This window comes from Ursus maritimus, unplaced genomic scaffold, assembly GCF_017311325.1.
Source record: "Ursus maritimus isolate PB19 unplaced genomic scaffold, ASM1731132v1 scaffold_1, whole genome shotgun sequence".
Lineage (NCBI taxonomy): Eukaryota > Metazoa > Chordata > Mammalia > Carnivora > Ursidae > Ursus > Ursus maritimus.
Window position 1 is genome coordinate 59823052 of NW_024423343.1, and position 15343 is coordinate 59838394.

General features: G+C 40.1%; 1 protein-coding gene across 1 annotated transcript in view; it reads right to left on the reverse strand.

Moving 5' to 3' along the window:
* Positions 1 to 2450: 2450 nt before the first annotated feature.
* MYO3B (myosin IIIB) overlaps positions 2451 to 15343 on the reverse strand; it is a gene marked incomplete at its 5' end in the record, with an annotated part of 368039 nt that continues 355146 nt past the window's right edge. Inside the window, 3 exon segments of the mRNA XM_008687102.2 lie at positions 2451 to 2589; positions 3409 to 3455; positions 3830 to 3936. Coding sequence (XP_008685324.2) covers positions 2451 to 2589; positions 3409 to 3455; positions 3830 to 3936 — 293 coding nt within the window.

The window sequence follows — 15343 nt, forward strand, 5'->3', positions numbered from 1 at the left end:
GTTGCTGAGAATACAAACTGGTGCAAACACTGTGGAAAAAAGTAGGGCGATTCCTCAAAAAATTAAAAATAGAAATACCCTATGATCCAGTAATTCCACTACTGGGTATTTACCCAAAGAAATGAAAACACTAATTCAAAAAGATCTATGCAACCCTATGCTTATTGCAGCATTATTTATAATAGCTGAGATATGGAAGCAACCTAACCATCCATTGATAGATGAATGGATAAAGTAGTAGTAGTAGTAGTAGTAGTGTGTGTGTGTGTGTGTGTGTGTGTGTGTAATAGAATATTACTCACCCATAAAAAAGAATGAGATCTTGCCATTTGTGACAACATGGATGGACCTAGAGGGGTATTATGCTATGTGAAATAAGTCAGAGAAAGACAGATATTGTATGATTTCACTTACATGTGGAATCTAAAAAACAAAACAGATGAACAAATGAACAAACAAACACACAAACAAAAACCAGAAACAGGCTCATAAATATAGGCAAAAAACTTGTAGTTGCCAGAGGGGAGGAGGATGGGAGGATGGGTGAAATAGGTGAAGGGGATTAAGAGATAATAAACTCCTAGACTGATTGACTGATTGGTTGATGGAGTGGGGAGAAGGGCAGAGGCAGAGGGAGAAAGAGAATCTTAAGCAGGTTCCATGCCCAGCATGGAGCCCAATGCGGGGCTCAGTCTCACAACCCTGAGATCATAATTTGAGCCAAAATCAAGAGTCAGATGCTTAACTGACTGAGCCACCCAGGCGGCCCAGACTTCCAGTTTCAACTACGACATCACAGAGATGAAAAGTGAAGCCCAGGGAATACAGGCAAGTATGTCGTATGCACAGAACTGCTGAAGCACTGTATTGTACACCTATGCTATACGCCAACAAAAATACTTACATTAAAACAATGTTAAAAAGCTATATCTACTAGATGTTTTTTAAACAATAAAGTTCATTTATGTTTCTTCTGCTGTACTTGCATACTCTAATAAACATTACCTTTGGGATGAATATATGAGAAAAAAAATCAAGGTTCATTTTTTACTTTTTGTAAAGTTTAACTATTGAATAATTGGCTTTTCCTATTTCTTTTTCTTTAAAAATACAATTTCTGAGATCTTTAAATGCCTCGTTTCATTATTTTATCTTTGTAAAATATATATTAAAATTCTCCCCTCTATACCTCTGATAACAATTTTTTCTATTTCTTCCAGTTAATATTTCTCAAAATCTGGGTACTCCCACATGTAAACCTGCCAAGTATTTTGAAGTAAAAAAAAAAAAAAATGCTGAGAACATCTGTTCTAGAGAAAAGTTCTTGTAGGGTTTTTTTTTTTTTTTTTAACATCACACAGCAATCTCGCACATTGTTTTGCATAGAGTAGTTGCTCAAAAGATGTTTGTTGTATTGAATCATATTGAGTATTATAATGTATGGTATAACATTATTATGATAGGACTAGCCCAATCTGGAGTGAAAAATCAGAGCTTATGGTGTAAGAAAAGTGATTAACCATGCAGAACACAGAATTGAAAGACACTTCCCTGTCACGTATGTTAGTGTAACTAAGGGAAGTCCCTCCATTCACTTAAGGGCATTTACTGAATGTCCACTCTGTCAGGCACTGCCCTAGGCTCTGTGCCCACAAAGATAGGCACAAGACAAGATCCTTTCCCTATAACCACTCACAGCCTAGTGGACATCACTGACCAGAGAATGGGAATTTACTAAATCATGTGACATAGACTATGACAGGTCCAAATTTTCTTTCCCTCGAACGCCTTTGTTTTTACTGCTAAGGTGATGAGAATAAAGAGGCAAAGGTGTTATCAGCATAATAACTAGCAAGAGAGGGGTTCATCTGCCTTATAGAAAGATTTAGGCCTCCCCCGTAAACACAAAAAATTATCCTGACCTAGGAGACCTTGAGTAGTGCACTTCCTTAGCATGGGGACACCTGGGAGTGGAATTCTGACCCTGGGGAAAGGCCTGAAGGGTCTCTCATAGGAGGAGGGGAATGTGGGAGAGAAGTGAGGTGGAAAGGGAGGCTTGGATTTTCACAGGGCAGATACTGCATGCACTGATGTGGCAGGAAAAATAAGTATCATCAGCATTCATGATGGGCTTATGGCGAGACTATCGGTTACCCTTGAGACGCTGAGGACATGAATGATGCTGATTGCTGTAGTGGAGGTGTGTTCAGCGTCCCACAGGTACCCATGAGATGAGAAAAGGAAAAATTGCCCAGCTCAGGCTGCACTGCAGATGTGGGGAGGGCAATGGAGATATGAGAAAATGGTTAGGAATCTGAAAATTATTCAGTAAGGCTCAGACCTAGACCATGTGTCCGAAGAAGCCCCATCGCAGTGCTTTCTTACTAAATGACAGTCAATTACCATGATTGTTCTTACCCTCAACAGACTTGGGGGGCAGGAAGTACACCTCAGTGCTGAGCAAAAGATGCTCCTTTTGAGGATGAGGAAGAAAAGAAAGGGCAGGATGGGTTGTCGTCCTCAGGAATAGAGTCCACAGGTGACAAAGATTTGTAATATTCATCTTCCCCATCAAGCACTTTGATTTGGCTGCAACAAAGAAAAGAGTTTTCAGCAGAAAAAGAGGACAAAGGCTGCAGTCATCACTGGAGCAGCTAAAGTTGTGTGAGTACTGAGAACAGGGTTGGGTCCCCTCAATGGCAGGGAAGGACACCTTAGGGTAGGTAGTTCAGGGTCTCCCAGAACACAGGCACTGAGGTCTGATCCACAAAGCCTTTCACCTCAGGGTCACAGGCTGGTAACGGGCCCAATTTAGTGGTGTCTGGAAGTTGTGATCATATTACAACTTGTCTGCCTGAACTGACTTGTCTGTCCCTGTTTGGCTCCCTCTAGATGAGAAAGTTCCCCTCCTGTCCTCCTCCAGTTCTCAAACTAGTACCAGCTACCTATGTCACTATATTCTCAAATGGGATACTAACAATTAAATGAGCCACAAACTCCCTAGCATCCTGTCTAACCACTGGGGGAGATTCTCCTTTGTGTACCTTTAAGGCCAGGGGTAGGGTGATGTGGGAAGCGGCCTATTTGCACTGCGTGGAATGCTCTTACTTGTGGGAGAGTTTTATACAATTTGCTACGTCTGCAATTATGAGGGAAACCACAATTTCCTGGGATAATTGTGAAAAACAACATTTGCCTTTAGGTGGCAATTTCAGCCTTTTCGGACAGAATCGATTCAAGTTTTATATAGCTGCTACTGTGAAAAGTAGTTTCCAATGTCAATAATAGTGGTGATATCCCCATTTGAATATTTTTAGAAGCTTTTCTGGAAAGTTTTGCATTTTCTGTAATATCACAAAGGACCCCTTCTGTTTACAGTTGCTTAGAACTAAGAAGACAGATATTTACCCAAGTTTTCTTGGCTTCCTCTTGCTCCCTTGATATTCTAGAGTTCCCTGTGGAGAGGGCCAAGAACACACAGTCAAAGCAAAGCAGCAAGTCGTTAATTTTTAATTCAAAGTGATTTTGTGTTGAATGCAAGCAGATGCTGATAATATCAGAAGTCACAGCATAATTTTTTTGATCAAAGGGCTCAAGTGAGCCTGATGAAGCATGCATCTTGCTCGTCTTTGATAAACCACATCAATTATTCACCGTGAAGGCAGACATCCTGACATGAAAGCAACAGATAAAGAGCCTAAGCACATGTTCAAGAAGAGAGCATAAGAGAGTGGGGGTGGGGCTGGAGGGGCTGGAACAGGTATTAATAACAGAATTATTAACTGGAAACAAAGCCAGTGAAACAGCTTTATGGCCACTTTGAACTCACATTTAACTGGTTATAGTACATGGTGTCCTCAGGGCTACTCAACATTTTGGGCTGCTGACATCTTCGGCGAGGTGTTCGCTGCTTCTGTGTAAGACCATTTTCTGAAACTGCAACGAGACAGCAAAAGTTTACTGTAAACCATCCGAGGTGTTGGGAAAATCAGGTAAAAAATTGCTCTTCACATAAATGCACTTAGTGGAAACTGGGTCCCATTTTAATGGGTATGTTGGAGCTCTGCTAATATTGGCAGAAATGTCATCCTAAAACACATATAAACACATCAGAATTGCTAAGTGTAAACAAGGGCCACTATAACTTTGCCTTCATCGCTCTTGTCCAAATCAGCAGTCGAGAGTGACAGAAAACAAATTGGTTCGTCCATGCTGGTGGAGTAGCAGTTGGTGGTCAGCCTTTGTAGAGTACAGAGTACTATCTTAGTGGGATAACTCAGGACAGTGAAGGCAATCTGGGATAGTTTGCACCACATCCTACAGTGAGGGTTCAAAGACATCTGGAGCACACACATTCTTCGATAGATGAGAAGCAAACCTTTTGGTGGGATACATTTCGGAGGGAAAATGGCTTGAACTAGTGTTTACTGAAATGCTTTGAACAGTACCATTGATCCATGCAATCTCTGGATAGTGTAAAGGAGAAGGGGAAGAGATAATTGCGTGATTTCACAGAGCAGCCTCTCCGTGTTAGCCTTGATTTCAGAACCCTGGACCAAGAGTGAACTGGAGATTAAGAAACTACGTGTCCAATGAAGTCATGATTTATTCCCCTTCCAAGCAGATGATTTTCGTGGAATCTGCTGTCCTTTTGGCACTATATCTGAATCAGGACTTAGCAGTTCTAAATTCTTGCCAACATACACACACACACCCCAGAACTGCCACAGAATATTGTTCATGAATGTCACACAGTCCAGAGAAGAGATATCACTTTCCTCTACCAAGTGTATATCATATTCATAAAACAGAGCTGGAGATTTGTGCTTGGAATCAGAGATTTACTTCACTAGAGGTTCCCACTAGTTAGGGAAATTCTGGGGGAATTTTCTAAGTGAAGAATGACTCAGCAAGGACTATTATGAATAACAGATTATCAGTTTCCTAAGTATGAAGATTTGCATCTTCACTTTTCTTGAACTAGAACATATCTATGTTGAACAAGACTATTAGAACCATAAACCATTAGGAATCATTTATTCTAAATACCCCCTTTTTTTTTTTGGAAAAGAAAACTGAGGCCCACAAATGTTGAAGGACTTATTCCAGATGAAGTGGCAGAATGAGGACGCAACCCTAGACTCCTACCTCCTGTTCTAAACGTGTTCTTTTTAAAACTACAGCATATCGTCTTTCTTAAGAAGAAATTTTTTTTGTAAGCTAAGGTCTAAGTAAAAGTAAGCTCTGTGAAAACATATTAATTAGCATAGCACGATGACGTTGCTTTAGAGGGCTCCAGTAGCTTTTAAAGATATCCCTGTCCACATCTTCAGGAAGTCTGTGCAAAGGGGCAGGACTCCAGCTCTCTTGCTGGCATTGTCCTCAGAGTACGAGAAATCCAGAATGGAAATGGGTTCTTTCTGATAGTTCCAACATACCTACCTCCTGCTTGCTTTGTGAAGTCCCTATGCTGTGATATGGTAGCACACAAGGTACTTTGTATAATCTCCTCTGATTTATAGATTAATGAACAGAAGTACCTGGAGTTGAGGTTGCTGGTGTGAACACACACTGGAGATCTGACATCTATTCTCCCTCAGACTTCCTAATATTACGGGAATTCCAATGTTGGAAACTCAAAAGGCTGATCTTAAATAGTTTCTGAGTTCAGCTGGAGTTCAGCCCAGTTCAGCTGGACTTCATGTAGTGTTTACATTTGATCAGAAGCTTTTATTTATGTTCTCAACTGGGTATGCTTAATATAAGATGTGGTTTTCAACTTTTGCTCTCGATGAACTTGCTGTTTCATGGGTGGGTGCTCTTTTCCTGATTCTTAGAAGGAATTAAGTTATTGGGTAGGATTTTTTCAATTTTAACATTTCTCCCACAAATTAAAAACACAACAAAACAATTGTTGGCGTCTGATGGTGTCTATACTATACTAGAATCTAGTGTAAGTTGGTGTCTGATTTAGCATCAAGTTTTAATTTTCATTATTTTAGCTTAAAAATCTCCATGTTTCATGATGCTTTGCAGAATGCCATAACTTCCAAGTGCTTTGCCATTGGAACAAATCTGAGTATCACTGATATGTGATTAATAATAAGCAACCAAATAAATATTTGGGAAATGAATCATTATTTAATAAATGCTGCTGGAACAATTTGATAGTAATATGCAAAAAGTACGACTTGAATATAGAGCTTATAAAATTTATCCTTATAAAATTTATTGCTGGATATTGTGGGGGAAAACAAAGAAAAATAACACAAGGTCTCTGTTTTCAGTTTAGTGGAGGGTGCAGGGTCTTAAGAGGTTAAGTAACTTGTCATAAGTTAGTGTTGCTGAACTCAAGTTAGTTTTAAAAAATTCTATAAATTGTTTACTTTTCTCAATATGCTTTTTGATTCTCATAGGCCACAATAAATTCCAGATGTGTTATTTGGTTAAACATTTTAAATATTCCTATAAAAACCTTAAAGGGGAATCAAATAGATTATCCTAACTATGGAAGAAGGTATGAATGACAAGGATGGGCTCAATTACAAACAATAAAGTAAAATAATCTATATGATGGATAGTAACAAAAGTAAGATGAAAGGAAATGCAACAGAGAGATAAAAACAAATTAAAAAATACATACACAGAAAAGTCTACCGTCCATAATGTGGAAAGGCCGAGGCAAGGGAAAGATGGAGACACATTCATACATGTTGAAATACAATTAATGAAATGAGATATTGAAAAATGTTTAGCCATCCTGACAAAGAGCTTCAACTAAAACAACTACTACTGCTTTTCTATTAATTAGGGTAAATTGAAGATCAAAACACAATGTGGGAGTGGCCCCACATACACAGATGAGTCCATAGGTTCCACCTCTCCGGGAGTGCAACTTGATGATAAATAACGAAAGCTAAGCAACTTGTTCCAAGAAACATGTCCCAATGAAGAAAACCAGAAGGAAAGAAAATTGATATGAAGATGGATTATGATAACATTTTTGTAGTGGAAAAAAGCTAGGAACGTAACAAATATTTAATAATTGGGAAGAAGTTAACTCTGAGATATGAACATGATACCATCCCACGAAGGCACCAACAAAGATAAATTTAAGGTATGCTGTTGATAGGTGAAAATTCAAAGTTCAGAAAAAGAAGGAAAAGACAAAACAGCACACAGCACATTGACTAAATCTGAATAGGTGTGCACATTGAGAAGTTTATCATGAATTTTTTTTCCTTTAAAAATTAAAAGAAATCAATGAGGCATGTAGGACAAAACTTATTCTTTCTTTCAGTAGACGAAGAAAGCATTGCTCAGCTAAATCTCGAAGTGGCAGAGTGGAAGCTGGAACTCCCATCTTTTGGCTTCTGAGCCAATAGTTTGCCTCTAAGGGATACAAAACAATAGGGTTATCTGGCAATTTACCTACTTTGTTTGACTAGTTTATGTAGACAAAATGGGCAGTTTAAGTTTGAAGATAAACATTAGTATGTGAGTCATTTGAAGACAATGATGTTCGTATTCTGAAAGTTGCCTATTTCTAGTTCACATACACGTTTGTAAGCCAAGCCAACGCTCCCGTTTGTAATCCTCTGGGGGCTACCTCCTCATAATGCTTTTTGAAAGTATATTATGTCATGGATACCATTTAACATAGGTTTTTTTCCCTTTCAAGAATCCCAGCACCTTCTTTTCCCCTTCGCCTTGATTTCATGTTTGAGACCTGAACACATCTTCCTCTTCAGAGTTTTGTCCCAGAACTTTAAAATAAAATGGAGATGAATCTGTGCAAAATGGAAGACATGTAAATGGCATCTCAGGCAGGAGCACTGGGACAGGCATACTTCTTGCTCCCTAATCCCAAATCATCACACTGTGTGGTTGCACAACTGGCTAAGCCCTTGGTGGGAGACAAACAGCTGAATTCAGTTGCTGGCTTCGTTACATAACTTCAAACAACTGGTTTGGAAATTTCACATTTCAGTTCTGTTTATTGAGCATGCAGGTATATCCATGCTAGACTTGCCAGATCAAATACAGAACACCCAATTAAATTTGAATTTCAGATAAACAGCCAATACTTTTTTTAATCTAATAAAGGACATACTTGTATTAAAAAGTGATCGGTTGTTCATTTGAAATTCAAATCTAGCTGGGTGTTCTGTATTTTTTTGTTATTGTTAAATTGGGCAACCCTAATTCAAGCAACACTTCAAGTCACAAACAAGGCCTTTTGTTTCCTCCTAGGGTCTCAGAGATGAAGAAGGAAACTATTTCCTCACTCTCATTGAGTTGCTGAGTTACAGCTATTTTGGCTACAAATGCTCTTCCTCCAGACTGTCCACTAACACCTGGGGTTTCACTTTTTACCACCCATCACCGATGTGCCATTTTGATCCATTTCCTAGCAGGATCATTATGAGGAAAGGACAACTACAAGGGAGGGCAGGGTGGGACATATAGCTCAAATATTCCCCTGCTAAGTGGGGCAGTATGGATTCTGGGCCCCTGAGGAATGGACAGGCAGTGGGCAGGGCTCCTGGAAGGAAAGGGAGAGAGCACACTGAGAGAACATAGTCCTATGCACCCTCCCTGTGGGTCCTCAGCAGGCAGGAATATGTTCGGAGTGGTAAGACTGCTGATCTGATTGCCATTTTGTGGATGAGGCATTCCCAGGGTCACTTGCCAAGTAAAACATCCCCTTGAAGCAAACAGTGTTCCATGTTCTAGATTTACAGGTGGCAAATCCCATATGGGGTTACTAGATATATCCCTGGGGCACAAAACAGAATTAGAGTTATGCAATTAACTTACAGAGCTCTGTCAATTCTGTGTGTAAAGGGAGGTACATCATTTCTACAACCAAAGTTCTCAGGGCAGATGGGGGTGACAGTAGCCTAGCTGTCAGCTGGATAATCTTTCTCCTCAGTGATGGTTGACCATGCTGCGTGATACTCCACTGGACACTTAATGAACTAGCTTCCAAGGAGATGACTTGTCTTTTCTGGCTCTATGTCTCTTCCACTTACCATTTCATTTTTATGTATCAAATCTTGCTTTACAAAGTAGCCTTTTCTTCATTTCATTTCATTTCATTTTGGGTAGGACGACTAACCGCAAAGAGATAACAGAGGCATAGGAGATTAAGAGATCACACAGCAAGTTACAGGCAAAGTACAACTGAGAATTCAGGTTTCCATATGTCCTGAGGGTCATTTTCTTAACATTACAGCAGCTGTTCAGTTTTAGAAATACTGGTGCCCAGATCAGGACCTACGTATTGATATTAAAAAAAAAAATCTCCTTGGATGGTTCTAATGTACAGCCAGGGTTGAGAGCCACTCTACTAGACCATATTCAATCTTTCCTTACCAATAAGAACCACAGTGGCAGCGTCTGCAATAATCTGCACTACCTTAAAAATGCTGGCTATAGGAGAATCTTCTCATTGTGTTGTAAACCACTTGCTCCTGATATACCCTGGGGCACAAGCTATTTGGGGGATGCTCAGAATCTTGACAGGGAATAGGAGGGAAGATATTATGCCCTGGGAGTTCAGATTTTCAAACTGAAGTCATGGCATGGAGGATGATAAATCTCTGTGGTTTGGCCCCTTCCCTTTATATCTGTATATGGGCTCAGGGAGCATGAGCCCCTCTGCTGGTCTCCCTTCAGAACCAGGGCTAGAACTCAGGTCTTTTGATTCAAAATCTCAAAGCCTAGGCCATGGCCTCTACTATGATGCTTGTTCTTTTACTGAGACATTCTTATAAGTTTTCACCTCGCCCTGTCTAACTTCAGGAGGGACTAAGGAATTCAGTGGGCTTTTGTAAAACACACAACCAGAAAGAGAGATTTTCTCCTGGGGTGCATGTAATTCAGATCTTCCTTTCTAAGATGAAAGGAAAGCTACAAACTTTCCCAGTTGCCATGTTATGTCATGAACAATCTTCTTCAAAATTGCAAAATTGCTACAAAGAAAACATCCCTGAGTTAAATTAGTGCCTGTGGAAGACGGTGGAGTTATAAATTGTCTACGTGGAATTTTCTCCTTACTAGTTAGGGAAGTGGTAATAACTTCCCCTAAAACTATTTTATAGCTCAGGGCTTGGCACACACACAACAAATAATGAATGAATGCACAGTGACCATTCACTATTCTTGTTAAGATCTGTTTCAAAGGCCCACTCTTTGGTTCTGTCAAGATATTATTGCCAAGGCTTCCAATAAGAAAAGGGCCTTTCCTATCCTGGGATACCTCTGGGGAAACTAGTCTACCAAGGAGGGAGATGAAGTCAGCCTCTTAAAAACAAAGTTGATCAGTATTTTTTTTTCTTAATATTCTTTCAAGATTTTTCTAGGACTATACATTCACTTTTCTTCTTCTTTTTTCTTTTTTTCTAAAAAGATTTTATTTATTTATTTGGGAGAGGGAGAGAGAGCACAAAAGAGCAGGTGGATGGGCAGAGGGAGAGAGAGAAGCAGACTCCTCACTGAGCAGGGAGTCCAAGGGCTTGATCGCAGGACCCTGAGATCTTGACCTGAGCCAAAGGCAGCTGCTTAACCGACTGAGCCACTCAGGTGCCCCTGCATTAACTTTTCTTACCAACAAAAAATTTAGTCACTTACTTGTTACTGTTTCCCCCCCCTACTAACCAATAAAGTCATATTAACCATGATACTAACGTACTTGAAAAATAGTATATTTCTTTGAGAGTTACATTTTTTTTAAGATTTGATTTTTTAAGTAATTTTACATGCAACATGGGGCTCAAACTTACAACCCCAAGATCAAGAGTTGCATGCTCTACTGACTGAACCAGGCAGGTGCCCGTAGAGTCACACTTTTAAAGTAATAAATGAACATGATGTTCAAATAAATTAAGCAATGAAAAGTTCACCTTTTTTACCACCCCGTGATCCCATCCCCAAAATAGTAGTAAACCCTGGAACAAGTTTCATGTCTTCCAGATTGGCCTAAATGGAATAATTTCGAACGGTTATATGGTATTTCACTTAATGGACGATGCATGATTAAGCTATATAATTTCCTGTATTCGGCATGAAAGTTGTTTCCAATGTTTTTCTCTAAGTAGTGCTTTGAGGAACATATCATAGTTTGATCTTTGATAATAATCCACATTCGTTTCTTAAGATAAATTCCTAGAGGTTCAATAATTGGCTAAAAAGTACACATATTTTTAAAAGTTATCATTTATTGCCATTTTGATTCATCCCAATTGCCATCCAGAAAGTATGTAGCAAATACACTTCTACCACCTGACCTCGAGATTTATCTATTTCTGAAGGCCCTCGCTAGCATGGGACAGCATCCTTAAGAAAAAGTCTGATAACTGAATCGTTTGTGTTTTGATCTGCATTTCATTGATTACTTGAGAGGATGAGTGTCTGTCTTTTCCCCCTCCCCGTTTATTAGCCATTTGTATTTCAGGATTCCTCTTAAGCTGAAAGCAGCAGCTACGTTCATAGGTCCTGCCTGGACCTACACTGGATGGAACACGCTTTGCCTGCCTGTTGCGATGGGATGAGAGATGAGACTTCCCACTGGCTAACAGCTGTGGAGATGCCTCTTTTGAAAATCAATCAGCATGTTGTAGGAAAGCATTTCTCAAACTTCTGTCATCATCCACCACTCAAACATTGTTTGCTATATTCAAGACACCTGTACTATTCTTCATGTAGTATTTTTAAAATCAACTACTTATTTTATTTAAACCCATTTTTTTAAAAGTGAATCTTTATTCACCGCTGTGCTAAGTGGAAAGCCAGTGTCATTTGCCATAAATAGAAGTCATAAAGTAAATACAATGAAAACAAAACAGTATTATCACACATGAACTAGATTGTTTCCCACGGAATGTTCTGGGCTTCTTTAAAAGGTTTGTTAAAGAGAGACTAAGTGTGAGACGGATTTAAAACATATTAATACAGCTACGATTTTCACCTTAATATGAAGAATTTCAATGGAGAATTCAAAAAGGAGTAGCTTTCTTTTACACAATTCAGTGTTATTTAAGGTCACACCCACACCATCTAAAATCAACTTGCAGACCGCTAGAGGCCCATGTCCCACACTCTGAGAAATATCAGTGTTGCGAAGGGAAAAAAACTCCCCAAGCCAGCAGGTTTAGAAAGACTGGCACTCTAGACTTACTAGAGGTGTGAACTTGGTGGTGACGATCACCCAATTAAGGCTGTGGTGAAGATGACAGATAATGTATGAAAAGAGAAAACCTGGCACCAGAGGCGGAGCAGGTTCTCTAAGGGGTTATCTTATTTCTACTTATATGGGAGTTGTTCTCTATCCTGGTTGCATATTAGAATCCTCTGAAGAACTTATAAAAAGTACATACGCCTTAGCCTCACCCCTGGACGTCCTAATTCAGTTAGTCAGGGGTAGGGCTCTGGTGTTAGTGCTTTTAAATACAGTACCACCACCCCCCCGCCCCCGCCCCCGGCCTCAATCCCCTTCCAGACGATTTTAACCTGTAGCCAGCTTTGGAAAAACTAAGGACTTAAACCTCTCCTAAAAGCTTACATTGATTTTGCAGACTAGCTAGCCGCCATCTTACCAAGTTGGCACGGGGGTCAGAGAAGTTTCAGTTGGGCAGGAGAAATCGTGGGGAAGGGGCAGCAGCTCCAGGAGGGCTCCTAGCATTGTGAGGTATTCACTGTGCGAGGGAAGCCGCATCAGACGGCTTGAGCTCCAAGCAGATGCTAATTTCCCTGGAACTGGGAAAATCATTTTCCATATTCCAAGAGAACAATTTTGCTGACCTTGGAAACATTATCTCTGGCTTCCAGAGGTATGATGTTGCTCAGTGCTCTTTGGCAGGTTTTGGTGTGAATGAATGACAAAATTGAGAAACCATTCTGAACTACTAAACTCTTTTTAAATCAAACATAAATGTAGGGCAAAAGCTCTGGGGGTGTCGGGAGGGTTGGAATTAGTAAAAAATGTTTAAAAGGCACAAGCTTAGAATCAGTTATACGGATTCAGCAATGGGTTGCTGTTGGTTTCTTTCTTTTTGCTTTACTTTGCACAGTATACTCAGTATGTTTGCATCATGTCCCATCTCTCTGCTTTTAGGAGTTTTTAAATTGCTTATTCTGAGGTCTCGCAACTTTTGCTTCCAGCCAGGTGTCTTCCTGTGGGCATTACTGACTCATCTGTACCGTCCCTGACAATGGCTGTTCCCTAACTTTGGCCCTGTTTGGGGGTGGGGGCAGGAATTAAGGCCAAAATGGCCACCCAATCTCTGCCCGGTGAAAAACAGCATAAATTCAGCTTTTTCAAAAATGTCAACATGAAAAAAAATCTAAGACCTGATCTGATGCTTAGCAGACCCACAATGCCAGGCAGCAGGCTAGGAGATGTCATTTCTGGAGATCCTAATGAGATGCAAATCACCTAGTGGACTACTTGGGAGCTGGGAAACAATGTCCTGGGTAAAAGCAGATAAAAATGGAATGAAAGAATGTCTTTGAAGATTGGAATGACATTTTAAATGCTTGAGGATATGGGACACCAGATAGTGCTGGTTTTAGTAAACTAATTGTGACGGGGTCTTTGATTCGTGGCAGGAGATCCTGGGGCCTTCATCCCCAGCTCTGCCTTGTTCTCTAAGTTGGGGACCTGGTTCCGGTTCTTGCTATTACTGTGTAAGGGCAGGTCAGCTGTAGTGAAATCAACACTGGACTTGGGGTCAGAAGGCCTGGGCATAGTTCAATTTCTGGAACTTACTGGTATGTGACCTAGGTGTACTGCTTACTTTTCCGGCTGCCATGTTTTATCTCTGAAACAAGGGGTTGGACCGATAGAGTGATTTTTCGACAAAGGGTGGTGCAGCACATTGCACATATTCTTGCCTGGAGATTCGAAGCTGTTATCCCTGAAGTCATGCTCCTTCCCCGTGTGTGAGTGTCTGTGTGTAGTGAGAGATGTGCCGGATGAGAGTTTGTTGTGTGAAAGCAGGAAAAGAGAGACCATTAGCCAAGAGGCTCTTTAAGGTCCCTTCCAACTTTAAGATGCTATGATTGCAGAGTTCCAGCCACTTATTTTCAAAAGGGACATAAATGCTATTGACCCTATTGACCTTGTTGGAATTTAAAGAAGACCAACCAAAATGCAATCAGGCTTCAGGATGGAAAGTTCTCAGTGACTATACCAGAACTTCATTGTAATACGATTCGTTCATTTAAAGAGCAATGCTGTGCAAGGGGTGCTCGTCCAAACCCCCTTCTCGGTCATTTGGTTACAGATGGGCTAAAAGATCACATTTTAAATTTCACCCAGCCTTCCTAGCTGTGAGCAAACACTGCAATGCACAGGTTATACTGTACAGCTGTACAAACATCCACCCAGGTTCACAAATTCTGAAATATTTTTACATGTAGAGAGCAGTCATTAGTATGATGGACTTGGTTTGGGGGAGATCATATGTACATATGATTGGCAACTGTGTAGTGTGTATGTGTGTGTGTGTGTGTGTGTGTGTACTTGTAAAGAAGGTGAAGAATAGACCAAATGAAATCACAGGTATGATTTTTGTTTGCATTAAACTAATGAGATGCAAAAGTGGAATCAATCCAGTATTAGTGGTGAAAAATTAGGTTATGCTGGTTCTTTCAGTTTTAATCTCCAAAAGCCAATAAAATAGGAACTATCTGGGGGAAATAAAAAGAAAATAACTACATTTGGGTTATTCTCCTATTTTTGTGCCTCATGTTGGAAAAAATTTCCTCCATACACTCCTTCCAACTATCGAGTACACCTTTAAGATTTATAAAAATAGTGAGACACAGAGGTCTCAGTTCTATGCTCCCATCAAGAGTTTAGACTCTAGTTCTTCTGGGTCATACAGAACTACTAAACTTCTTTGCCTTGTTTTCTTACAATCTGATATGAGCTTAATCCATTATGGGAACAATATATAGATCGATGGCCTCTCATACCCTCCCTTTCCCTTTATTTTCATGGGAGGTTATCTTGTCATGAGGAGGTCAGAAGAGACCTCAGTCTCTCCACAGGACTCAGGATCTCTCAACAAATTAATGTCATCAACCTTTTTTTCCGTTTAAATCCCACTTCTCTGACTCACTTGACCAGTACAGCTATAAGCACATTCCAGCATGTCACAAAAAACAAGCCAAGCTTAGCAAAGCAAATACTTACAGTTGTTATCAGCATTTCTGAAAATGGATATCTCGTGTATTATACAGTGATTTAGGCCTTGACAAGGAAATTAATTACCACTTTTACTCAGGCTTCTTGCAGTGACTCTGTATTCTGACACATTCGAGCTGCTCTGAGCAC